General features: G+C 47.8%; 2 protein-coding genes across 6 annotated transcripts in view; both read right to left on the reverse strand.

The window, feature by feature from the left end:
- Positions 1-7,021, reverse strand: part of LOC115547240 (mucin-5AC) — a 7,406-nt gene extending 385 nt beyond the window's left edge. The window contains exons 1-2 of one of the 2 annotated variants that reach the window (XM_030361308.1): positions 6,926-7,021; positions 1-524 (exon numbers count right to left, since the gene is read on the reverse strand). The exon at positions 1-524 is cut by the window's left edge and continues 385 nt beyond it. In XM_030361308.1, the coding sequence (XP_030217168.1) occupies positions 1-516 (516 nt within the window). In that variant the 5' untranslated portion in view covers positions 517-524; positions 6,926-7,021. Of the gene's footprint in view, positions 525-1,452; positions 1,829-6,925 lie in introns of those variants that run through there. The other variant, XM_030361307.1, reaches the window with a different exon arrangement.
- A 5,900-nt stretch (positions 7,022-12,921) lies between these two features.
- Positions 12,922-27,690, reverse strand: part of ksr1a (kinase suppressor of ras 1a) — a 39,444-nt gene continuing 24,675 nt past the window's right edge. Inside the window, exons 5-21 of one of the 4 annotated variants that reach the window (XM_030361178.1) lie at positions 25,775-26,028; positions 25,618-25,684; positions 25,066-25,149; positions 24,498-24,559; positions 24,277-24,386; positions 23,683-23,851; positions 22,673-22,714; positions 21,643-21,691; positions 21,017-21,077; positions 19,407-19,751; positions 18,903-19,099; positions 18,556-18,652; positions 18,152-18,285; positions 17,423-17,554; positions 16,411-16,546; positions 15,685-15,818; positions 12,922-14,525 (exon numbers count right to left, since the gene is read on the reverse strand). In XM_030361178.1, the coding sequence (XP_030217038.1) occupies positions 14,519-14,525; positions 15,685-15,818; positions 16,411-16,546; positions 17,423-17,554; positions 18,152-18,285; positions 18,556-18,652; positions 18,903-19,099; positions 19,407-19,751; positions 21,017-21,077; positions 21,643-21,691; positions 22,673-22,714; positions 23,683-23,851; positions 24,277-24,386; positions 24,498-24,559; positions 25,066-25,149; positions 25,618-25,684; positions 25,775-26,028 (2,080 nt within the window). In that variant the 3' untranslated portion in view covers positions 12,922-14,518. Of the gene's footprint in view, positions 14,526-15,671; positions 15,819-16,410; positions 16,547-17,422; positions 17,555-18,151; positions 18,286-18,555; positions 18,653-18,902; positions 19,100-19,406; positions 19,752-21,016; positions 21,078-21,642; positions 21,692-22,672; positions 22,715-23,682; positions 23,852-24,276; positions 24,387-24,497; positions 24,560-25,065; positions 25,150-25,617; positions 25,685-25,774; positions 26,029-27,690 lie in introns of those variants that run through there. The other 3 variants (XM_030361180.1, XM_030361179.1, XM_030361177.1) reach the window with 3 other exon arrangements.

The following is a 27,690-nucleotide window of genomic DNA, read 5'->3' on the forward strand; positions in this document are numbered from 1 at the left end:
CCGCGCGCTGCCCATCCAGAACTCAGAGTTGCTGATGAGGTCGCTGTCTGGCTCCGCCTCCCGCCGCCGCTGGCAGAGCTTCCAGGTCAGCAGGGCGGTGGTGACCAGCAGGCCCACGCACGCCACCGTCAGCGCGCCCGCCACCATCAGCACCACGCGCCCCTGCGTCCGGGGGAACATGCAGCGCTCCGTGGTGGCGGTGGTGGGCTTGGCGGTGGTGGAGGTATGAGCGGGGAGCACCGAGCTGGGGGGCGGGGTCGGGCCGTCGGTGGCGCTGTACTCCGGCGTCGGGGAGGAGCCGGGGCCGTCTGAGGTTTGGTTCGAGGCGGAAGGGTCTTCCTGGGTCGTCAGGTCTGAGGGGGAGGGGTCCGGGGCGGAGGTGTTCAGGACGGAGCCGCCAAGGGTGGAGGTGTTCGAGGGGGAGGAGTCCGGGCCCTCACTGGATGGGTCAGCGGCGGGGACGCCCACCAACAGAGAGAGCAGGGTGAGGAGGAGGAGGGTCGAGGAGCTCTTCATGGTGCCGACTGAACAGAGGGAGGAAGAGGGTTTGAGGACAGTTGGTAGTGAAGGTTCTGATACACGCCCAATTACAAAAATGTCCCAGCACCATTTCGCCGCCAGTTTACGGGCGAGAATCGGACCTCACAATACGATTTTGAAGCGATTATTTCGATGCAAAGAAAGATTTTATACCAATCTACTATTTATACAAATCAACTAAATAACTTTATATTTCACCTTAGCGCCCTCTCTAGGACGGAACCAACAATACGTCTCCTCTTAGATAACATCTATGTTCGACATTTCGGGGAACATCACTTCTCCCACCCACTATTAGTTATTCTGGTAGGTGTCATTGAGGTTGTCCACCGGACTTTACTTATGAGACCTGATCGCAGGACAAACACAAATATGACAAGAACATATATACGTTACGAGAATGAGGATACGACACACGACAGCCCTGAACATCAAAGTCAACCACACATCACTAGAACTTGATTTGTGGGTCTTGTTCCGAATACTCAGTGTTTCTGAGTATCATACATGTTTGTGATTAAATATACATGTTAAGCCAGGTTTACTCATAGAGGATGCTAAGGATGTAGAAAACATTTTCAACATTAAAAACATGCGTATCCATCATTCTCTCACCACGATTGTTTTGTAGCGTATAAACCAGAGCCTAATACAGTGATGGCCCTGAGCTTCACCGTTTACGTCAAGGCCGCCGCTACAGACGGACAAACCTTTATCCGAAACACCTTCTCATCACAACACAACACAAGTCATCCCAGGAGAACACCTTCTCCTCTACCCTACGTCTGACCGGAGAGATACGAACTACAGTCTGCTCTGGTTCTCTCTCTGGTTCACTGATTCAACTCTCAAGCGGTCTCAGAGTTAACGGATCAGACAGTACAACTGGAGGATGGAAGGGGTTCGACTCACCTCGGCGACGGGACGATCACGCAGAGCACTAGAACCCGGCTGACAAGCTCAGCCCTTGTGAGAGACGAGGCATCGTGACACCCATTAACAACACCACTTCCTCTTCCCACTCTCGGTTCTCTAATCACTCCCCAGGCCTAGCAGGAAGTGGTCATCGTTGTGGCGCTCTTCAGTCTTAAAATACAGCGGGAGATCCAGCTGTAGCGCTGCTGTGAAGCTAACAGAGAAATGATAAATGATGATATTGTAATTCGAAAATCCTGGATCATTTCGCTCTGTGATAGTTTAGGTAGGCCGGGTGTATTCTTCAAACTGTATTAAGAGCCCTATAACTACATACAATCGGTAAAATCTATATTTTTTAAGCGTTTGTTCAGTTCCAAGTGTCCCGTGTGTTGTACTGATGATGGGCTTGTGTTTGGAAACCACAAGCTGTCTGGATGTGAGAAACTTGTCTTAACAGAATGGCCATTGTTGCATATCTCCCCTTCGTACGTGCACACACACACACACACACACACACGTGTCTTCATGCACTGCCCCCCCCAGGTACAAGCTTCACACACACACACACACACACACACACACACACACACACACACACACACACACACACACACACACACACACACACACACACACACTGTGAGAAGGTGAAGTCCTCCCCCTTCTCACTGTCTCGCATTAGAGTAATTATTATTATTATTTTTTTTTTGTGTGTGTGTGTGTGTGTGTGTGTGTGTGAGTGTATATATATATTAGATTGGGCTGGTGTGAAGTTAGTCTTCCGTCCCGGTAGGGGGCAGTGTGGTAAGGGAGCTTAGGATCAGGGTATGTAGCTTTAGGTGAAGAATGTTCCCCCCCAACTAATGGTCTGGCCCATACGGCCTTGATTGGGCCAATTGGCATTTCCCTATTTAAGGGCCTTTTCATTTGGTGTTTGGGGCTGAAGGTGGTGCTGGCTTGACGTGAGGCCAGTACGAGAGCCGTATGTTTTGGTTAGGTTATGCTATGTTTTGTTAGCTGACTGATGCAGCCATTTCCTTTGCTTTTGGAACGTTGCTCTATTTTTTTGTGAATGTTTTAATGAGAATTAAACTTCACTGTTCTTAGTCCTGAGTCCATTGCCCTCATTTTTGCCCACGCTCACAATTTCCAGTTGGCCGTATCCCAGATACGTGGGGCGACCACGCCGGACACACACACACACACACACACACACACACACACACACACACACACAGTTTCCTTTCTCCCAATGAATGTCATTAGTCATGGTTCCAGGCATCTTTAGTTTTATTTTACAATTCAGCCATTTAGCAGATGATTGAATGCATAGAAACTTAAGGGTGAGTTGCGATGCATCTCGTTTGGAGCAGGTAGGAGCCGGGGGCATGAGAGGGGGACACCGGGCTGGGGGGCGGGGTCGGGTCGTCGGTGGCGTTGTACTCCGGCGTCGGGGAGGAGCCGGGGGCATGAGAGGGGGACACCGGGCTGGGGGGCGGGGTCGGGTCGTCGGTGGCGTTGTACTCCGGCGTCGGGGAGGAGCCGGGGGCATGAGAGGGGGACACCGGGCTGGGGGGCGGGGTCGGGCCGTCGGTGGCGTTGTACTCCGGCGTCGGTGAGGAACCGGGGCCGTCTGAGGTTTGGTTCGAGAGGGAAGGGTCTTCCTGGGTCGTCAGATCTGAGGGGGAGGGGTCCGGGGTGGAGCGGTACCAGGTGGAGGAGTCCGAGGGGGAGGGGTCCGGGGCGGAGGAGTCCGGGGTGAAGTGGTACCAGGCAGAGGGGTCCCAGGCGGGGACGCCCGCCAACAGAGAGAGCAGGGTGAGGAGGAGGAGGGTCGAGGAGCTCTTCATGGTGCCGGCTGAACAGAGGGAGGAAGAGGGTTTGAGGACAGTTGGCAGTGAAGGTTCTGATACACGCCCAATTACAAAAATGTCCCAGCACCATTTCGCCGGCAGTTTACGGGCGGGAATCGGACCTCACAATACGATTTTGAAGCGATTATTTTGATGCAAAGAAAGATTTATACCAATCAACTATTTAAACAAATCAACTTAATAACTTTATATTTCACCTTAGCGCCCTCTCTAGGACGGAACCACCAATACGTCTCCTCTTATATAACATCTACGTTCGACATTTCGGGTAACATCACTTCTCCCACCCACTATTAGTTATTCTGGTAGGTGTCATTGAGGTTGTCCACCCGACTTTACTTATGAGACCTGATCGCAGGACCAACACAAATATGACAAGAACATATATACGTTACGAGAATGAGGATACGACACACGGCAGCCCTGAACATCAAAGCCATCCACACATCATATATGTTTGTGATTAAATATACATGTTAAGCCAGGTTTACTCATAGAGGATGCTAAGGATGTAGAAAACATTTTCAACATTAAAAACATGCGTATCCATCATTCTCTGACAACGATTGTTTTGTAGCGAGGGATGGGCACGAGTAGTAAATTCCAAACTCGAGTGATCGAAGGAATTCCTCGAGGATCAATCGAGTACTCGTTAAATCGAATCTATTTTTAGAATGCAACGCATCTGCCGCAGGAATAGGCCTGATGATGAACGGCAATATTACCAACCAAACATGTAACGCTTATTCTCCATCAAAACAGTCAGAGTTATCAGAGTATTCATTATTTATTTTTGCAAACGTTCAAAACACATTTTCCTTACAAAAATAAATATGCGTCTCACAATTTAAATCACGTCGAACCAAGGCCTGTAACAGTTTAAAAAAAACAAAAACGAAACAAGTAGCCTAACCATTGCAAATAATTTAAAGCTGCAAATAAAACGGCAGCAAATGCACTATGGAAATACTCAGTGTTGTGATCTTCTCTACACGCCCGGGATTACAGCTGCGACTTGCGGCGGTGAAAATAGCCGACACACTTTCACTTTCACCGTTGCTGCGGCTCTGCTTTCCCGAACTCACCGTTGTGTTTCAGGAGCATATGTTGCCGCATAGTACTTTCTGGTAGCTCGATTTCGCTTGGCATATTTTACATTTCACCTTATGATCTCCCATTTCTTTAAAGTATTTCAATTCTTCGCTGCGCTTTGCTTTAACCGCCATCTCTTAAAGATTGGGTACGGAATTCGCTTTTTTGGCCATTTTTGCAAAATTACTTGAAATCCTTATCATAACCCGCTTACAGCCACTGAGTCAGAAGTACTGCCATGAAAATTAAACTTGTCAATCATCTGTGGAACGGGCAGGGCTCGAAAAACTCCAGCCAATCATTTCCATTGCCACCGAGTTGCATTGGACAGTAAGTACGTCAATCAAACGGTCGTACTGCACTCCCCCTCCCCCGCGCGCGACCCCTTCGTGCAGTACTCGTGACCCAGAGCTCGTGACCCAGAGTAAGCTCCTGTTTGTTGTTATCCTGCGGTAGCTACTGGAACTAGTTAATCCACATTTGGACCTAGCAGTAGAAGACAATTTCCATGGCAGACAAGACGCCACCATCCCCACCACCACCACCACCACCACCACCAGCAAAGAGAAGGAAAACTCTTTTTCAGAGAGTAATTGATAATAAAAACGCTGAAAGAGAAAAACTGAAATCAAGAATAATCCTAGGCGCTGCTTTCGAACGTTGGCGGCAACTGAAGGACGAGAAGGGTCTAAAAACCGATGCTTGTGTGGCGGTTGACCTAGTTTCAAAGTTTATACCGTTTATACTCGGTAATACCGGTGTTGAGACGAGTGTATTACTCGGTGTGAAAATGTCCACACCGCGGCAACCCTAGTGAAAACCAGGACTTCCAATACAATTATATGAAACAAACATACATTTTCTAAAAATAGTAATGATTTATGTGACTTATGATTTATGTTTAATGTTTATAACATCTGGTGCAACCATAGCCGCGAGAACGTATTCTCAGCAGGGGGTGCTGGAAAAAAAAACCCGGCCTGCACTAGACTCGCAACTCGTCACATTGATAAAAAAGATATATAGCAGCGCAGCTCAATTACACCAGTGCATGCGCGCACAGTTGAAAATCGATCGTTGTGTTCACTTCCTTCACACCATGGTTCACATCCTGCTGCTCACAGAACAAGTTTAGCGCACCACCGCTACCCTCACACTTTTTCATATAGGCCTAACCTTTTTCAGCACTAGGTCATATGAGCATTAAATAAATGCTGCGTCTCAACTTGCCTTGGACAGCAGCGAGGATGACTCGCTTTGCCACAGGCCGAAACAGTTCGGAGCGACCACAGCCAGAGCGAACACAGCGGGGCAGAGGAGTGTCAGGAAGTCTTTGGTGTACACATCAGTACGGCCTATTTGCACTACTGTTTAGTGGCAATGCAGTGTTTTATTCTATGCCTTTTTTTCGTATATTATTTCAATTAATACAATTTATTTATTCATGAAATCAAGATCTGGTCTTCAAATCTTTTTTCCAAATATAGGTTGTCTTACAATGGGGTTTGTGTTTATATTCGGACCAATACGGTACAGCGGGCGCTCACATGACGTTAAGCATTTCCTGGTGCATAATGTGACGCTTCAGAACCTAAAATCCCGTTTCTCCCCGTTGACACGACAACACATAACCGGCGTTTTCAGAAATCTCCACTTTGGCCGGAGTTTTTAGAAATGATCGTTTTCTGTGATAAGACAGGGCCTCGGACAGGGGGTGTTGCAGCACCCACAGCACCCCTACTTCCCGCGGTACTGGGTGCAACTTACAGCTGAATGTAGTGCCATGTTGTTAAACGAAAACCTACGCTAGCCTGGCTCGCTCTCGCGCATCTCTGTTCGCGCTCGTGCATGATTGCGCGTCCAGGTACTTGGAATGGGTGGAGTCAGAGTCAGCGTTGAAGGAGAGGGGGTAGGACCATTTGAGTTGTGTATTTTCAAAATCTGCTGGCGTTTCGCAAATCGCGTACCCAACCTTTAACTTATTGAATTCTGGCGTGCCTGCACACGGCACGGAACGCGCCATGGAAATGGATGCATTTAATTTACTTTGTGCCCACGTCATGCGTTAGTGGCGCCAACAGAAAATTGATACATTTGCTACATTTGCAGAAAACTTTGTTTGTGTGTATATGCAAACTCGAGTTTGCCTGTCCACCAACCGAGTTCATTTGTAACGAGGAGTACTCGAGTAATCGATTCCTCACGCCCATCCCCGTATAAACCAGACCCTAATACAGTGATGGCCCTGAGCTTCACCGTTTACGTCAAGGCCGCCGCTACAGACGGACAAAACATTACCCGAAATACCTTCACATCACAACACAACACAAATCATCCCAGGAGAACACCTTCTCCTCTACCCTACGTCTGACCGGAGAGGCCGTAGGTACGAACTACAGTCTGCTCTGGTTCTCACTCTGGTTCACTGATTCAACTCTCAAACGGTCTCAGAGTTAACAGATCAAACAGTACAACTGGAGGATGGAAGGGGTTCGACTCACCTCGGCGACGGGACGATCACGCAGAGGACTACAACCCGGCTGACAAGCTCAGCCCTTGTGAGAGACGAGGCATCGTGACACCCATTAACAACACCACTTCCTCTGCCCACTCGTTCTCGAATCACTCCCCAGGCCTAGCAGGAAGTGGTCATCGTTGTGGCGCTCTTTGGTCTTGTAATACGGCGGGAGAGCCAGCTGTAGCGCTGCTGTGAAGCTAACGGAGAAATGATAAATGATGATATTCTAATTAATATCCTGGATCATTTCGTGATCTGAATTTACACTCAAGTAGGGACCGTAGGGGTAGTTTAGGTAGGCCGGGTGTATTCTTCAAACTGTATTAAGAACCCTATAACTATATACAATCTGTAAAATATATATTTTTTAAGCGTTTGTTCAGTTCCAAGTGTCCCGTGTGTTGTACTGATGAGCGGCTTGTGGTTGGAAACCACAAGCTGTCTGGATGTGAGAAAGGACTCGTCTTAACAGAGCGGCCATTGTTGCATATCTCCCCTTCGTACGTGCACACACACCAACACACACACACACACGTGTCTTCATGCACTGCCCCCCCCAGGTACAAGCCACACACACACACACACACACACACACACACACACACACACACACACACACACACACACACACACACACACACACACACACACACACACACACACACACACCTCTGACGTTTCCTTTCTCCCAATGAATGTTATTAGTCATGGTACCAGGCATCTCTCAAGGGCTTGAAATTTAAAATACTGCTTCGTTTTATTTTACAATTCAGCCATTTAGCAGATGATTGAATGCATAGAAGCTTAGAGTGTGTTCAGATACATCTCGTTTGGAGCAGGTAGGAGTTGAGGTCATGAACACATCCAGCAGTCCTACTAAGTTAATGAGAGCCTATGATCACAATCCAATTCAGCCATAAATTACACATATGATGTTGAACCATTTAAAACGTTATCTTGCAAGTCAAGAAAGTCACAAGTTCAAGACTGTGAATACATAATTAGAACAACGACACACATGTGTGCACATGAGGCGTCAGTTTGTTTTTAGAAGTGGTGGGGACAATAACCATAAGCTTGAGTGTGGTTTGAAAAGTAAGCTTTTTTTGTAAGCTATTCATCCATTCAACGCTGCATTACAATATGCTCTACAGCAGTCATACTCAAGTAGCGGCCCGCGGGCCTTTTGTGGCCCGCGGGGTGTCTCGTGTTGGGCGCTCTTATTTTGAAACCGCGCGCCGCGATCTCAATACGAGGCTGGGGGTTGCAACGATAAACAGATAGCACTCCAGCCCACAGACCGCTCCAGCCCTCCCAAACTCGAGGCAGACAGTCCATCTCAGCAGCAGTCAAGGCCGATTTAGGGTCGTTTTAGACGCAGAGACGTAAGCACGTAATTTACACAAGGGACTTGTTTTAGACAAGTTTTGATTTACGGTTCCTTTAAGGTTCCTTAAGGATTGCGCGTGTTGCAAGGGGATTCTCCGCCAGAACAGTAGGGGGAGCAACGAACGAATCTGTGGGCGTGGAAGTGGAAATCGCTGGCTTGTTTATATTTGTAATTATCATAATTCGTTCTTGTGTTTTCTTCTTCTCCTTCTTCAAAATTCTTCATTCGCTTCGGTCACGGCCTTTTAAAAATGGCGCTATTATGCTGTAAAACCGGAAATGTGAGACTCCTGAAAGGATGTGGTTAGCTGGCCAATCACAGTCTTTGCGAGCTGCGTAGGGTGTGTTTCAGTCGCATAGTCAGGAATTTTGGCCGACGCACTTAAGCACGTAAGGGGGGATATTTTACCGCGCAAGGGGGGGTTATGTATCTTACGTGCTTACGCGTTACGTCTAAAACAGAGCATATATCGGCCTCAGTCACACGTATACCGACCGGCACCTTGAGTCACTGAAATTTTTTTTTGTGGCCCCTTATCATTTCTACTTGAGTACCCCTGCTCTACAGTGTATTGTCAGGTGTTGAAAATCCTATTCGAACAATAAAAGTTGAAAACCACAGTTTGTGTTTTGGCTTGTTTTGCAAAACAAAAAAAATTGGCTCGGGATATGCAATACTAATACACACAGGACAAAGAACAGTGTTGGCAATGTAACCCTTATCTTGACATCAACAAAGTTTACCAGACAAACAATGCCAAACTGTAAAGGGGGAACGGAATGAAACGAGGTACTGAGCATCAGCCTTTTGAAGACGAGCAAGGGCTGCTGGTAGCATATGTTATGCTGCATAAAAAAATAAAGTAAAAAAAACGTCCAGAGGAGAATTGCATCTGCCAAATCCTGACCACCAGTACACTTGGGAAGGACCAATGTAGACTTCACTGTTCACTCGGTACAACATCATAAGCTAATTGCCCGCAAATAAAATCCCCTACAGTTTCGGATAATCACACAGGTTATGCGAGAACATATTTATGTCAGGATAGGCCTACCAGGCCATCACGAGCAAACAAAACCAGCAGCAAAGTTTACGTAAACCAATTTCTTACCTTATGAGGCCCTCCACATGCAGGCTAGATGATGTATCCATATAGTTATCCAGTGTCACAAACATGCTTTTTACAGGAAGCAAAAGGACCGGCTATTTTCTGAATAAAAATGTCAATTTTGGCTGTCTGTCTTGAAGCTTCTCCATTATAACGCTACAGACGGCACACTTTCACCCTCCTCCCCCTCCCCCTTGCAATGACATTAAATATAATTTAACAAATTATACAAAAACCACAAAAGGCTTAAGTCGCAAGGCTATTTGACTGGATCCATAATGTCTAAGACAAAAGCTGGAACCGATATAAGATCCTTTTCAGCAGGCAAAAATGCGCTGTAAGTGCAGAGAAACCTACAAATCACCTTGTTTTACGATGTTTGATATTAACTCAGTTAACTGATAGTTCTCATACACTGCAGTAAGCTACATACCGGCTTTAGCTACAGTCTATGCTTTGGCTACTACAAATCTCTGTCTTCCACTTTTATCGGTTGAGTGGAATACCTTTTGTACAGTAGCGGTGGTTTCTAGTGTTCCATATACATGTCAAGTTAATTCCATGACATTGCGTTAGCCTTCGCTAATACTAGAAGTCATAAAAGCTAGGCTAGGAAAGCTAGCCTTCAAAGTTCATGTTCTCTCAGGTCACAATGTTCGATCTGAATGCGCCACCATGCACCGACTCGGCGGTCATTTTACAACGCCATGTTTCTACAGTGGCTGACAGTCGACAAATCAAACGACTAGATACTGTGGCGACTCCTACCCCCCGGGGAGTCTGGGTATTTGTGATGTCGGTTGGGGAAAATGGGTTTTATTGCCTTTTGGTGTTGGGGTTGTGTGTTTGGTTGAATGTAGTTGTGTGTTGTGGGGTGTTGTTTATGTATGTAGTGTTGCCGCCAACCTTTACCCAGAGTTGCATGTCCGTTGGTTGGGTGTGCGGTGCGCTGTGTGACATTATTAAAGTAAAGGATCTGCAGTCGTGTGGTGTATGGGACGCAGAATTACCTTTCCACAAAACCTGACTGTGTTCTTCTTGGCCGACGCTACAATACCAAATTGCGTTTTTCACATGTTTGCAATCACCACTAGGTGGCAGGTGTGCATGCTGTGAGGATTCGTGCGCGCCTATCGCATGATTTAGTCTCGACGATTTCGCTTGAGAATGTGGCGATTTCTTCGGTCGCAATTTTTTCGGACATGTCCCCCCGTAATCTACGCCTATGTGTGTGTATCGTACAGAAGTTTGTCAGTCACACAAGCAGCAAGTCTCCCTCTCCTTGGCTGTTCAGAGAACCAGGAGGATAAAACTCATCAGGAGAGTCGTATAATGTATATAAATATAACGTGCCAGATTTCGACAAAGTGTGACTCGCAGAATTCTCCTTTAAATTAACAAGTAGTAGTACAATTGTGTTTCCATGACAACCCTGAAACCAACCGCTGCAGGGGGGTGGAGCTACGCTGCTTTCCGTTTATAAACTCATTCGTGTGCATAGTCAGATAAGAGATTTCAATAACGTAATAATATTTTATATTCATTATATTAATAATACAGTTTTTGTCCGTTGCTTGAACACGTTTTGGAAAACTTGGCTCATTGCGTCAAAACTCAACACACAAGCAAATAGGACATTGCACTGGGAAATATACATTGATATCTATGACGAATTGAAACTCTGCTATCGAAACCTAGAAATCCTTACACTTTCAGGTCAGCAGCAATACACTAATCTACTTGACATAAAACATTGCAGTCTGTCATGTTCACTGTTTTTATTCAGTTCCACAGAAGGCAGGTTTTCACAACAACCAAAAAAATTCTGCAGGCCTGTTCCATTGCCTGCAGAAAAGGCATGCGGGCATGTGGTTGGTGGTCACATACACGCCATCTTCAAGCCGAAAAAAAATATTCTAATGGATTTAGAAATGGCAAGTAAGGGGGCAAGTATACGACTTCAAATTGTCTATGGTTGGTGAACCAGTTCCGGACCAAAACAGCCCGATGGAAACTAAGATTATCCACGACAACAACAAACCTGGGCTGCTCTGGTCGGTCCTTTACAGCTGCATCATGGAGTGCATCTAGAAATGTGATATATGTTGGGTATTGTAGGGACCTATTTTTGCATGATGGTGCAGTTACCCTCAAAGGCATGGCGGCACACGATGATATATTTACCCCGCGCTGCCCCGGGACGTGCACAATTGCCCTTTGGCCTTTTTATAGCTGGCTGATTGGTGTTCAGTTTTGTAAGTAAGTGATTTCAGGTGTGTATCTAAGTATTTTCAATTACCCAATGTGTTTTGTATTACGAATAGATTTCCCAATTGTATGCTGGGATTTCATTTTTGAACTAAGTGTCTTATGTATGAAATTATGTGTAGTGTGCAGGAACAAGTGTGTTGCAGAAAGTAGCAAGTGTGTTGCACAATTGCAACTAAAGTGCAAAGCAGCGCTTTTGTTGAAGGCATGGTTGCATGTGTTATAGTAAGGAAAACTTCAAGTTGTGTTACTTTGGTCTAAGCATGTGTCCATAGTATTCAAGCAATTGGCAAAAACTGTAATTAATAAGTATTTTTCTACTTTTTAAATGAATAATCAACATAGCCTACAGGATAATGTGTCTGTTTGTACATTATTAGTATAATCAGCTACACAATATTATACAACCACCATAGGCGACAGCCTCATGACTTTGGCGAGCGCTCCGTCTCTCACCGATGCAGATTTGGGTGGCCATGCTTTCCTTTGTCGGCTCCGTGGACAGAAAGCACTATTGGGTCGTGGAGGAGATGCTTATCACTCGGGTACCGTAGCAATGGTCAAGTACTAATAGCTAGATTGGTTTGAAGTGAAACTATCCAGCTTTTCAGTAACAACGTTTCGATTACCTGAGCTCCCCACCTCCCACTAGTGGCAGTGTATATACGAGGCGTTGGCTCTAGACCTTTTGGAGGACGGCAGTCCTGTCCTGTACGCCCCTAGTGGGTACTTTATAACATCAGGGGAGCGCTCCAGAGAGCGATGGGGAACTTGTTTTAGAACAGGCCTATTCTAAAACATCTTCAGACTTGCTGCCTTCCTTTTAGAGTTGCATATGATTTCAAACATCAGGCCTACAATTTCACGCAAACAAACTTTATTCTGCCTTTCCTCTGTGCTATTGTTGTGCGTGTGTAAGAGTGTAACTCTTATACACTGTCAGAATAAGTGTGTTAGTGGATGTGTGTGTATCGTGTGTCAGCATAAGTGTGTGTGTGTGTTGTCTGTATCAGTGTAAGTGTGTGGGTGGATGTGTGTGTCTGTGTGTGCATGTCTTTTGTACTTTGTTCCCGTAAGGTATTTGGCATCGTAGTCGACCACGTCTTAACCAAGTTATAGTTTAATAACTTCTGCACGCTGACTTACGGTCCAATAACTCTGAGCTTGTGGGGGAAGTTTGGCTCGTCGAGGGAGTTAAGAAGCAGCTGCAGTCTGACGTGACAAGCTTCACTTTATTGATCCCCCCAGGGAGGAACGGAGCGCGTACAGAATGGAAGTCACATGCAATACAAAAATATGAATTCTGACATCAACATAAAAAAACACACATTTACAGTCTTTATACAGTATTTTGTACACAGGCAAAAAATAGAAATATATACATCTTTCATAGGGAGAGCAGTACCTATTTCAAAATGTCATGGTGTGTACGTACAAAAACGTGTTTGTACAAAGTTTTTTAAAAGAACCGCGTTGCTATGCTGTACATTAAATAATGTATTGACACAGACGTGTGACGCACAACGTTCACCACACGCATACGCGCACGCACGTACACAGGCGCACGCACGCCTACACACAAACACACACATACACACACAGAACAGAGAAATACAGGACACCAACATAAGCCAGAAATCACCACCACCAGCACACACACACACACACACACACACACACACACACACACAAACACACACACACACACACAAACACACACGCACACGCACCATCTAGGAAGATACAGGACTCTTCTTTTGTGCGGACAGGAATATAACTTAAAAAAATACAGACCCATATTTCAAATAAATTATTCACGCCATTATAAGGTGCACTTTACACTTGCATGAAGCAATTGTTATTGATTGTTAACAAATGATCATTCTAATTGATTATGGACATTTGATGACGTGTTCCCAATAACATGTTGGTAACCCAGGCGATGGTTTCCACGACGATGACGGGAACCCTGGGCTGCCGACACCGTTTAGAACAAATCCGGTCGTAAAACATCTGGTTCGGTGGCCGACCACGCAGGAGGAAACACGAAGCTGAGGGTCTCCCCAGGACCCAGAGGGGGCCCTGGTGTCCAGGACGCTCATCTCCTCCTCCATGTGATGTTGACCGTGTGTGTGTGAGGGTGTGAGCTCCATAAGCACGCCCATGACCCCAACGTGATGTTGACCGTGTGTGTGTGAGGCTGTGAGCTCCATAAGCACGCTCATGACCCCAACGTGATGTTGACCGTGTGTCTGTGAGTGAGGGACAAGCTGGGAGCTCCATGGACGATGTGAAGCATGTTAAGAACCAAGCACAACAGCGATGGGGGGAGGAAGAGGAGGCAGGAGCCCATCATCGTCATCATCTTCATCACCAGGCCTTCAGAGCGTCCGTACAGCAGAAATCTCGGCACACGCCAACACCCCCGCCCATGACCTTCACACCACCACCCACGACCTTCACACGACCTCCTTGCGACCTCCACGCGGTCCCGACCACACGCCAGACGAAGACAGCCGAAGTAGAAGGCGAAGGGAGATCCTTCTTTTTTTATTTAAACGAAAAGGTTAAGAGTAGGGTAGTGACTACCCACAATGCACCACTCGCCCCGCCCCCGACGCCACGTGACAGCGCGGCGGCGGAGTTGGTTAGCAGGAGGAGGCGGAGAAGGAGGCGACGGAGGAAGAGGAGGAGGAGTGGATTAGTGGAAGCAGAGTCTGATTGGTTGAGAGGCGACGCTGTCATCGTCTCTCAGAGCATGCAAGACAGACGGCCAGACGGCCAGACAGCGGCCTGCTGCCCGGCTGCTGCTACAACCTGGATCAGAGGAGGGGGGGAGCGGAGGAGGAAGGAGGAGGAAAGGAGGAGGAAAGGAGGCGCACAGAGAAGGAGCAAGGAGACAGTGAGGCGTTAGTAGCAGTTAATGTCAGACCTTAACATCCAGTAAACAACACACACACGCACACACACACACACACACGCACACACGCACACACGCACACACGCACACACACACACACACACACACACACACACACACAGGCTACATAAGACAGACGTTCTGATTGGTGGAAATCTCACCAGACTTACTAAACTTAAAGGGCCCCTCTTTTTTTATCACCGAAATACATCTGGCCTTTAGTGACATCACAAGAGGAAGTATCCATCCAGATGCATGATGAGATAGACCCAGTGGACCTGAACTATCTGGGTCTATCTACCACTTGTGATGTCACTAACGGGGGGGGGGGGGGGGGGTTGTGAAATGGTTTCTGATGGCTGATCAACATCACACCTGAGAGTAAAACTTTTAATTTTTTTTCTAAGTATTTCTACAAAGCTTCACGGATCCTTTCCATCTCCGAGTTCATCTCTCCGTCTTGTTGAAACTGTATTACATCCAACTATCTGTCCCGTCGGTTAGACCGAGAAGTCTTCTGTAAATAAGCAGCAGTTTAATAGGAACACAGACAGGAGGAGGATTTAGTGAAGCTGATTATTTATAAAAGATATTAGGGAGAAAATGGCGAGGAAAAGACGTTGGCAGAGGAGAGAGGAGTTCAATCTTTTGGTTTTGTGTTTTGAAACGACTCTTGTCGTCACAGGGGAGGACTGAGACTGATCCCTCAGCCAATCAGTGGACTGCGCTCGATCACGTCGACCTATCATTGGGCTTCAGAGTTTATTGTTCGGTCTTTACTGCGCCCAAGGGACCGTTCAAACCTTTTAAAGGATTTTCTCAGCAAAAAATGTATCGTGAAAGTTTATCCGCTACGCTCAATCGAAGGCTGCTTCTGTACAAACAGTTCTGTACAAACACCCTCCCACCACTACAAAACCACCACCATCACCCACACCCACCCACCACCACCACCACCACCACCCAGGGTGCAATGTCTCCCTCTCCTCCCCTCCTCCCTCCCCCCCTCTCCCCCTCCCCTCCTCCCTCCCTCCCTCCCCTCTCTAGGATCCGTACTCTGCAGACTTCCAGAAGTGTCCGGGGTGTGAGAGCCTGCGGTTGAGCTTAGGGAGTTTCTCCAGCATCTCGGCCAGCTGGGTGAAGGTGGGCCTCTCCCTCGGGTCGTACGCCCAGCAGGCCGACAGGATCTCCTGGGGAGAGAGGAGCGGGAGACCGGGTCAGAACCACCCGGTGGGACCCAGGCCTGGGCTGGTTCACTGTACCATGAGAACGACCTTAACCAAGGTTTATCAATGCAGGACATTATGCTACGTTTAAAGGTACAGGACACCAGGGATTCAGGAGTTGTTGATGAAGCTGTTTTGGGTTTTGGAACGATTGTACATTACAAAACGAAGCAATGACGATATAAAGGAATGACGCGCATGATAAAATAAAAATTGACTCATCATCATGAGGTTAAAAAAAGGTTTCAAGGTAAAATGACTATGTGCTAAACCCAGTCATGTACATTATTCAGGTCAACGATAAAAGGTTAAGTGCATTCATGTTCATCATAAAGGTTCAAAATGTCAAAGGTCAATGTTTATAGGTTAATTGCACACATGTACATTTTAAAGGTCTAAAAGGTCAAAGGTCAGCGTTTAAAAGGTTACGTGCAGCCATTTTCATTATTAAAGTAAAAAAGTTCAAAGGTCAACGCTTAAAGGTTAAGTGCGGTCATGTAGACTATAAAGGTCTAAAAGGTCAAAGGTCAACGTTAAGAGGGGGGGGGTGACCTACCGTGACCTCCTTGCCCAGGCTGACCTCCGCCAGAACCTTCTTGATGCCCTGCCCGCTGCCAACCTGCCAGATGATGGCCTCCACCGGCTGGTTGGTGATTGGCCAGTCCCGGGCCTGCAGCTCGTACCAAATGGTGCTGTTGGTGGGGGGGGGGGGGGGGGGGGGGGGGGGGTTGAATTAAAACAAAACAAAACAAACAACACCGTCACGTCTTTATCCTTTATGCAGAGTTCACCTGGAATCTGCATTGCCTCCCTCCTGCCCCCCCCCCCCCCCCCCCTCAAATAATGCATTGACACACATGTGTGACGCACGACGTTCACCACACGGATACGTGCACGCACGTACAAAGGCGCACGCACGCCTACACACACACACACACACAAACACACATACACACAACTGAGAAATACAGGACACCAACATAAGCCAGAAATCCCCACCACCAGCACACTCACGCACACACAAACACCCCCCCTCCCCCCCAACCCCCTCTTACACACTTATCGTATGCTGTGCGTCTTGGCACTTCAAAATAGTACTTTGTATGGTGTAGCGTCGTATCATAGCTATTTCTGTTGTGTACGGGGCATTGGTTTACCTAGTGATAGTAGGTGTTGGCACTTGGTTCTATGAACATCCTTACTGTACCGAAAGCGATATATTGTTGTTCCTCTTTCTGATAAATGTGTTTATTGTACGTCGCTTCGGATAAAAGCGTCTGCTAAAGGCCCTAAACTTAAATTGTAAAATGAACATTTTTTAAAAGCTCATTTTAGATCCAATTTAAACTTAGTTCAGTCTAGTTTAACGCTTTTTATTTTTTACTTCTACTTTCTTTCAGTTTTTGTCTCTCTGATTGGGCCGTGCTTGCATCTCTTCAGTGTGACGAGCCATTCGTCCATAAGCCACGGGCCGCTCAGCGGAGGCGTGTCGGTGGTCGGTGGTCGGAGTCAGGGGTCAGGGGGGGGGTCATTGGGGTAAGGAGGGTCAGGGGGGTCAAGGGTCGTACCCGAAGGCATAGACGTCGGCGGCGGCGGAGAAGGGCAGGCGGTCCTCGTTGTTCCCGGGGCTCATCCTCCGCACGATCTCGGGCGCCAGGTAGCAGATCCAGCCGTGGGGCAGCTTCAGCTTGTTCTCACGCCTAGAGGAGGGCAGAGGTCAACGGGGTCAGGGGGGCAGAGGTCAACGGGGTCAGGGGGGCAGAGGTCAACGGGTCAGAGGTCAACGGGGTCAGGGGGGCAGAGGTCAATGGGTCAACGGGTCAGAGGTCAATGGGTCAGGGGGGCAGAGGTCAACGGGTCAGAGGTCAACGGGGTCAGGGGGGCAGAGGTCAATGGGTCAACGGGTCAGAGGTCAATGGGTCAGGGGGGCAGAGGTCAACGGGTCAGAGGTCAATGGGTCAGGGCAGCCAAACTAAATGAAGGGGAGTCAGTTTTCAATCGGTGACGGTGATGTGTGGTGTTTGGTTTTTGGTGTGTGATGATTGATGGATGACGTGTGATCTTGGATGTATGATGCGTGATGAGTTATGTGTGGTGCATGATGGTGATGTTTGATTTGTGATGTATGATGCGTGATGTGTGGTGCATGATGGTGATTGCTTAGTCTGATGGCTCAATTAATATATATTTTATATATATTTATTATATCTTTTTTTACAAAGAAGCAACGTCAGACGTGGGGGTCGCAAAATGGACAAACAGGGTCTCCACGGCACCAGAGGGTAGAGGGGTCTTACCTTCCCTCCTGGACCACTCCAGAGATCCCGAACAGGCCGAAGTCCGTGATCACCACCTTGTTGATGTCGTGGAACACGTTCTTGGACTTGAGGTCTTTGTGGACGATGCCTTTGGCGTGGAGGTAGCCCATTCCCTGGAACCACACGCACATCCTGTCACACCTCGAACCGGGGGCACACACCCACATCCTGTTCCACCTCATACTGGGGACACACCCACATCCTGACACACCTCGTACCGTGGACTGGGCACACACACATATCCTGTCACACCTTGTACCGTTGGCACACACACATCCTGTCGCACTTCGTACCGTGGACACGCACACGTCGCGCCACACCTCGTATCGCGGGCATAAACATGTCCACGCGGCCGAGCGCTGAACAGAGGAGGCCGGCCCTACCTTGACGATCTCCTGGGCGATCTGCCGGGTCTTGTTGATGTCCAGGGGGTTCTTGGAGTCCCGCACCACAGAGTACAACGTCCTGCCTTTGCAGAAGCTGGGGATCGAAGCACGGTCCAGTGTCAACATTTAGGTCTGTGTCTAGGTACATATTCCTATACTATGCTAAATAATATGTGATCATTGTAGATCGTTGTCGTATCGAGATTGTTTCAATGTTTACAACCAAGATATTATTTTGTTCATTATATAAAATTAACTTTTCTTCCATGCCAAAAGAGCGATGGACTGAAGTGATGGTGTAGAGTTTGTTTCCAGCCAGGTGCGCTGGGTTTGTGCCTCCTCACCTGGTGATGATGGCCAGGTGGGGCGGGGCCATGCAGGCGCCCATGAAGAGCACCACGTTCTCGTGGCGCGTCTGCCGGTAGTTCATCACCTCCTTCTTGAAGAGCTTCAGGTGGTCCTGGTTGTTCCCGTCCATCTCCAGCAGGCGGATGGCCACCTCGCCGTGCCAGCGCCCCTTGTGGACCTTCCCCCAGCGGCCCTAGGGAGACACAGAGCCAGACTCAGAACCTCACGTTCAGATCAAACCTGGACCCTGAACCAGGTCCGGGTAACTTCCCTTATGGGTTGGTAACAGAAGTCCCGCCCTCTCCTGTCATTAAACCCATGCAACGGAAGTCCCGCCCTCTCCTGTCATTAAACCCATGTAAGACCCCCCCATAATCCCCAAGACCCCCCCAGACTCCCCTAGACCCCCCCAGACTCCCCCAGGATCCCCAAGACACCCCTAGGACCCCTCAGACCTCTCAGACCTCTTCAGACCCCCCAGACCCCCCCTGAGTGCTCACCTTCCCGATGAGCTCCCCCAGGTCCAGCTGCTCGTAGGGGATGTCCCACTCCTGCAGGTACACGCTGGTCTGGCTGGCCTTGCGGGAGATGGGCCCCCGCCACGGGTTCCTGTGGGAGTTGGGCAGGTCGTCCAGCTCGTCGCCCTCGCACTCGCCGTCCGACACCCCGTTGTGGCGCCCGTCCTCCCCGTACTCCTCCCCCTCCTCGTCGTCCTCGTGGTCGCCGTGGTGACCACGCCGGTCCTCCTCCTCCTCCTCCTCCTCTTCGTCCTCGTCCCGTTCGTCGGGGTGCTGCTGGTGGTCTACAGCGTGCTCTTCTAACCGGGCGTCCTCCTCTGCTTCCTGCTGAGACGTGCACACAGACAGGCCTACTGTTGGTGCCTGCACCCGGGTCACGTCTATAAAGTCTGTCTACATTCTCAGTCGTCAAAGGTTGTGTCAGCGATGCTAGGCCGAAACATAAATGATCACATTCATCTGGTCTTTCCTCACAATCCGCTAGCTGCCCGCCCAATAAGCAGGCCGTCATGAAAACGCGTCTCTGTAGACAGCCTATGCTCCGAGATCGTACACAAAAACAAATGGTACTACCAACCAATCAAAACCAAAATAAATAGTATTCCAACCAATCACCGACAAGCGGTGGGTGTTGTGGGAATCTTGCGCTGCGTTCATGATCGTTTTTACTGGATGTACACAACACGGAAGGGAGGGGAGAGCTGGCTCTGTTGGTTTGGGATCTCTCTTCAAATACCAACAGGAGTGACGTCGCCAAACATCGCTGATACAACCTATATAGCATAAAACCAAGCTTTAAAATCGAAATGTATCGTATAATCTACCATCCAATTAAAGCCGAGATGATTGCATGCAACACAGTTTGTCTTCCTGTAAACACGGTGCGGTGACTCTACTGTGAGACGCTATGGACAAGAGTGTCCACTCTCAATGGATTATAATGCACTCCGTCTAAGGCAGTGGTTCTCAAACAGGGGTACGCGTACTTTGGAGTACTCCAGGGGGTACTGCTCTGACCCTCCCCTGGCGTTGTGCTTCTTTTGTGGGGAGAAATTAGCCAACAGCTGCATGAAGCACAGGCCCATGTTTCTCACTAACTTACGAGTACTCACAGCCTTTTCGTGTTCATGTTCACTCTACCATATAGAACACATATTATTTAAGTTCATTTATTTCATTTTATTCCAAAAAGATTGGTGCTGGTGAAGGAGGTACTCTTAGAGGGGGTGCACTAGTAGAAAAGGTGTGAGAACCCCTGCTATTTGGAAACTGCACCTCCAGAGTCATGCTACAACACACCAGCAGGTGGCGCCGCCACACCACCCTCAAACCCTCCCAGCCAGATCTGTCTCCGCCTGACTCGGCTGTTGACACCTGCACGGTTTCCCTTGTTGGGCCACAAACAGAGCTGACGCCCCCGGCAACCGCATCCATGCAGAACACCTCTGAAGTGAAAGTGTATTGATATCAACTCGTGTTGTCATGAACACAAACAGGCAGAAGGTCAGTCCCGTCCCAGCCCGCGGTGACGCCCGAGAGGAGACGTGACTACACGGCGGGTCTCCTGAGGATCACGCCAGCAGCAGGGTTACCTCCTCGTCGTCGTCCTCCACCAGCTGGTTATGGACGTCATCCGCACCCGTCTCCGCCTCGCTGCCGTCAACACCGAGACAAAACGCAGCGATGAGGACGGTAGAATACACAGTAGAGTAGAGGGAACACAGAGAGAGCGTGGGGGCTCCATACTGTGATCATCAGTCGGTGTTCATCACCGTCAAAGCAGGGGTCGCTGTACTTTTTTTAACACGACTTTTAACGTGTTCTTTTGAGTTTTAAACGTCGTTGTTGGTCCCTCTTCGAAAAGAGATTTGAATGAATGTCAGTGAATTGTACCTGATTACGTGGAAGGTTCGATTTAAATTAACATTTACATTTATGGCATTTAGCAGACGCTTTTATCCAAACGACTTTCATTAAGTACATTTGTTAGAATAAGGAGAAACAACAATATTTCACTGTCTGTACAGTACGGACGTTCATAGACCCGAGTTCCAAGCACTAACAATCGCTAGGTTACACCATTCACCAAATACAACAAAGATAGCTAGGGTAAGATGCTACACAATATTATTAAGTATTTCTTTTTAAGTGCCAGGACGTACAACATATGTGAGGGGGATAAAACAAAACCGACCAATCAGGTCGGTGGAGGACTTACACAGCGTCGGCAGCGAGCTCGGAGTGTAAACTGACTGGACTGGACACATCTGTGGGGAGCAGAAACGGGACAATTAATTAACAACACAAACAAACCGAAGTGTGTTTGTTGATGTTCATGAGGTCAGGAACTGAGGGAGAGGTCAGGAGGTCATGACGTCACCATTCTGGGTTCACCTTCCCCGTTAAGGGAGCAACTTTCCCACGTATTATTAACTGGACGGAGATAGTTCCCCGACACGCGTACGGAGCGCTACCCTCATAGGAGAGACCAGCCCAGGGTGGCAGTCTACCTTTAAACGGTTGAGAGGAAAACAAGATGGATACCTCACTTAAGAGATCAGCCCTGTCTTCCAGAATCTAAATATACAGCGTATACAATTATGGAAACACAGAAACCGACCCCACAATAAGGACAACAGTAGGCTGAAAACCAGAAGCGTGGGAACTAAACCCTAAGCCCCTCCCCTCATTCCACCTCATTCATGTCATTCCAGACCAGTGAGTGTGAAACGTCGTGTTCACACAGATCGTCCACACATCAGAAGGTTTGAGGAGAGGAGAGACTGAGCAGGTGATATCCTGGTAGTAAGCATGCAGGTAAAATACATGAACTGTCCTGTTAGTTGGCATGCAGGTGATATGCAGATAGTGTATGCATGTACTAGCAAGGTAATATACAGGTAGCACGTAGGTAATATCCATGTAAAACAGAGTGTGTACCACAAGTACTACACCAGTAATCTACAGGTAATGGTTTTATTACCTGTAGATTACCTTTAGCATAGCAGGCTACCTGCAGAACATATTACATGGACGTTATAAAATCCAGCTAATAAGTACATCATATCTGTGGCAACTATGCATGTGGTATGCAGGTAATATTGAGGTAATTTACTGGAAACATCCAGGTAATATTGAGGTCATTTACTGGTAACGTCCAGGTAATATCGAGGTAATTTACTGGTAACGTCCAGGTATAATCGCGGGAATCTACAGGTACCGTCCAGTGTCTGTGCCCACCAACTCACCAGGGAAGATAAACTGCTGTCTGTGCTGGAAGTAGCAGGCAGCTTTGGGTCAAAAGAAGACAGAGACAGACAACCAGACGGAGAGGAGGAGGGTGAGAGAGGGAGGGAGGGAGGGAGGGAGGGAGGGAGGGAGGGGGGGAGGGGGGGAGGGAAGGAGTGTTAGAGAAGATCAGAAGTGTTAGACTGATTATTGTAAAGATGGAAGCGAAGGGGAAGTTGGGCAATCCAGAGTAATCAAAGTGTATGTTAGTAGTATTATTAGAGGAAAGACACATGCATGTCTACGTATGTTTGCATGGCAATTAGGGCACCTATTGCACGCCTCATCCTCCCTGGAAGGAGGGATCCTCCACTCTGCGTTCCTTCTGAAGATCTCTTCCTTGCTAATTAAGGGAGTGTTTTTCTTGCCCTCTGGGGGTCTAGGCCCAGGGGTCACAAACATGTCACAAATACAAGGCCGGTTAAGCCCTTTGAGACTGTACAGGTGATTAAGGGCTATACAAATAAAGTTGAATTGAATTGAATGTCTAGCACTGAGCTGGCCCCCTCTCTCCCTCCACCAGCCCGCTCTGAGGACACACCTAGCGGGTAATGTACCCGGGTCGCCTTACGGTCCAACGCCCTGGGACTCTGGCCTCAGGCGGTCCTCTGTCCTGCATCGCATGCTGCTTTGGTTGGCATGTTTATCTGCCTTTACAATACATTCTAATTATTCTAATCATATTATAAAGGTATATAGATACATCCGTTTCGATATATCTTTTGCAGTGATTCGATATTTTTTAATCTAGTTATTTAACATCTCTTTTTATTAATTTTACTGTCCCTTTTACATTTGCTTCCGTGTCCCGCATTGACTCGCATGACTGAAGTGAATTGATCTAATCAGATAAAGTGAAGCTCATCTTATTCGTGGAGGTGTAAAACAAAAAACAAACAAGAACAAACAAGATATCCTGAAGGTGTGATGGATTTCGGTCCCGGCGGCTCCCAGTCGGACGGGGCCTCACCTGGGAAGTGGAAGCGTCCGTCGCGAGGGCCCTTCGGGGAGGGGTTTGGCGGGGGCGTGGCGCTGGGGGGGTTGCTCTGCTGGAAGGGGGCAGGGGAGGAGGGGGTGGAGGAGGTGGTGGAGGAGGGGTTGCTGCTCGAGTCCAGCTGGTTCAGCACAGGGGGGTGGTCCTGGGTGGAGAAACAAGCGCACCCAATGAACATAGTCAGTTGATGGACCGACACATACAAACATCGCGGGGCTCAGTTCCCTAAACCCCCGACTGCTCTAGCTATGCATTAGCATATTAGCATATTAGCGGTAGCATGTTAGCGTGCTAGAATGTTAGACTTTGCATGCTAATAGACCAGTGCTTTGGCTGGCTAGAGTTATCCTGCTAATAGGCAAATGGATTCTTGTGCTAGAGATTTTAAGCATGCTGTTAGCATGCTATGTACAGCAATGCTATTGCAAAAGATGGATGCAAATGGACACCATGCAGTCTGAGGTACACATCCTATCAGCGTTCAGTTTGTTTGACCATTTGCTCCCATAAACACAATCTTCTTCTGCTAAACCAGTGCAGCCAGTGTTCCCAGTAGCAGTGTGTGGTTACCTTCTTGGTCAAGGCCTTGGGCAGTGTCCCGAACTGGGGCGCTTCGGCGGGCCGGTCCACCGGGTTGTTGATGTCGGACGGCACCGACTCGGTTCTGCGGATCTTGGCGACTAGAGGGAGGAACGGAGGGACGGATTTCAGCGCCATGAAGGGGAAACATCTCTGGTACCGATACGTGAATCACATGGAGATCACAGAGAAAGATCTGGAAGGAGACGTACTGGGCAGGAAGGTGATCCGACACGAGGGAGCCTCCTTTGTGCACTTGTTGTGACACTTTAACCTGAGGAGGAGACGGCAACGGCATCGTTAGGAAGACTGCCAGTGGGCGGCATGTGAGATAGTGCCGAGATGTCCCTGAGCAAGGCACCCCACCCTAACCGGTCCCAGCCGGCTGTCGCCGCCTTGTGTGGCTGACACAGCTACGTGTGTGAATGGGTGATTGTTAGGCAGTATTGAAAAGTGCTTTGAGTGACCACTGATTAGAAAAGCGCTGTACAAATGTAGTCAATTAACCATTAGTCTAACCATTAGTCTAGTGGTAAGGGTGTCCCAAAAGGTCCTGGGTCAAACCTGAACGTCCAAAGTCTACCTGATAGGTACCCTTGAGCAAGGAATATCATTATAGTTCAATAGTAGTAAAATACAAGTAAAAATATGGTATAGTAGAAAAAGGGTGGTCAATTGGTAGTAAATAAGTGGGAAAATAGACGTAACCCAGTAAAATAGTGGTAAGGTAGTCCAACAGTAGTAAGGTAGTCTCACACTAGTGGTGGTTGAGGTACTCACCGACAGTGCTTACACTTGACCCCAAACATCATGTTCTTCTGACACACCTGACACGTCTGGGACAGCCAGGACTTGGTGGAGAACCTGAACAAAGAACCAGACCCGTCACTGACGAAACGACCAACACACAGACTTCTATCTCTACTCAGGGGTTTGAAACATTGTTCTAAAATGCATTGAGGAAAAGGGGAGGTTTTTAAGATGTTACGTTCTGTTATGTCATTAGGATCTTCAGCTGGAAGGCTTAGGCTAGTTAGATGACCTGCGTGTGTCTGCAAAGCCTCTGCCCTCTCCACAAAGGGGTTACTATTAGCTGGAAGGCTAGGCTAGGCTAACTAACCTGTGTGTGACTGCGAGGAGAGGCCGATGTCTCTCCTAGGCTAGGCTAGGCTAAGCTAGGCTAGGCTAACCCACCTGTGTGTGACTGCGAGGCCGATGTCTCTCCTCGGCTAGGCTAGGCTAAGCTAGGCTAGGCTAACCCACCTGTGTGTGACTGCGAGGCCGATGTCTCTCCTCGGCTAGGCTAGGCTAAGCTAGGCTAGGCTAACCCACCTGTGTGTGACTGCGAGGCCGATGTCTCTCCTCATGGTTTGTGGGGATCCACGATGTCCGGAGTTATCTAGAGGGAGAGACAGAAAACACAGTCAACACAGATAACACCCCCCATCTCTATCCCTCCACCCATCCCTCCACCCGTCTCTCCACCCACTGTTCATGGAGCTGTGTTCCTCCATGAGGGTGGGCGTCCCGGGCAGGGTGTAGGCCGCCACTGGGGTCCCGGTCCCAGACCCGGGGGTCCTCGCGGGGGTGGGGGCGCCGGAGCCGGGGGTGCGGGCGGGGGTGGGGGTGCTGGACCCGGGGGTGCGGGCGGGGGTCCCCGCTTGGTGCCGCTGGGGGGGCTCATCACACCCGTTACCGTTGACCTGCATGTTGAGGATCAGCTTGTTCTTCTTATTAGCACTCCTGGAGAGGGGGAGAGAGGGGGGAGGAGAGGGGGAGAGAGGGGGGAGGAGAGGGGGAGGGAGGGGGGAGGAGAGAGAGAGAGAGAGAGGGAGTGAGGAGAGGGAAACTATTAACAAAAGTTCTTTCTCAAGTTGGCATCCTAATTCGTAACCCATACAACAACTAATTATTCATGTCGATAATGTTCCGATTTTTAGCGGGTGAGAGAGGGAGAGAGAGAGAGAGAGAGAGAGAGAGAGAGAGAGAGAGAGAGAGAGAGAGAGAGAGAGAGAGAGAGAGAGAGACACAGAGAGAGAGAGAGAGAGAGAGAGAGAGAGAGAGAGAGAGAGAGAGAGAGAGAGAGAGAGAGACACAGAGAGAGAGAGAGAGAGAGAGAGAGAGAGAGAGAGAGAGAGAGAGAGACACAGAGAGAGAGAGAGAGAGAGAGAGAGAGAGAGAGAGAGAGAGAGAGAGAGAGAGAGAGAGAGAGAGAGAGTGAGTGATGGTGAGAGAGAGAGAGAGAGACCGATAGCGGCCAGCCGGCCAGCGTTCCCTGGCCCGGGACCAGGTGTGTTGTGCAACAGGTGACGGGTCGACCCGCGGTCTGGAGATAAGCGGTGACGGGCGTTGGCCCGACGGGACGTCCTGACACCACCTCTCTAATCCCGGGCTACCAGCACAGGTGAGTCAGGTGGCACCAGCACACCTGTGTACTACCTGCAGGTGAGTCAGGTGGCACCAGCACACCTGTGTACTACCTGCAGGTGAGTCCTCTGCCACAACACACCCTGGGAGAGCAGTCGGCCTCCTGAATACTACTGTACTCATTATACTATATACTATACTATATACTATACTCATTATACTATATACTATACTCATTATACTATATACTATACTCATTATACTATATACTATACTCATTATACGATATACTATACTCATTATACTATATACTACACTCATTATACTATATACTATACTCATTATACTATATACTATACTCATTATACTATATACTATACTCATTATACTATACACTATACTCATTATACTATATACTATACTCATTATACTATATACTATACTCATTATACTATATACTATACTATACTCATTATACTATATACTATACTCATTATACTATATACTATACTCATTATACTATATACTATACTCATTATACTATACACTATACTCATTATACTATATACTATACTCATTATACTATATACTATACTATACTCATTATACTATATACTATACTCATTATACTATATACTATACTCATTATACTATATACTATACTCATTATACTATATACTATACTCATTATACTATACACTATACTCATTATACTATATACTATACTCATTATACTATATACTATACTCATTATACTATATACTATACTATATACTATACTCATTATACTATATACTATACTCATTATACTATACTCATTGTACTATATACTATACTCATTATACTATAAACTATACTATATACTATACTCATTATACTATATACTATACTCATTATACTATACTCATTATACTATATACTATACTCATTATACTATATACTATACTCATTATACTATATACTATACTCATACTATATACTATAAACTATACTCATTATACTATATACTATACTCATACTATATACTATAAACTATAC

This window comes from Gadus morhua, chromosome 7, assembly GCF_902167405.1.
Source record: "Gadus morhua chromosome 7, gadMor3.0, whole genome shotgun sequence".
Classification (NCBI taxonomy): domain Eukaryota; kingdom Metazoa; phylum Chordata; class Actinopteri; order Gadiformes; family Gadidae; genus Gadus; species Gadus morhua.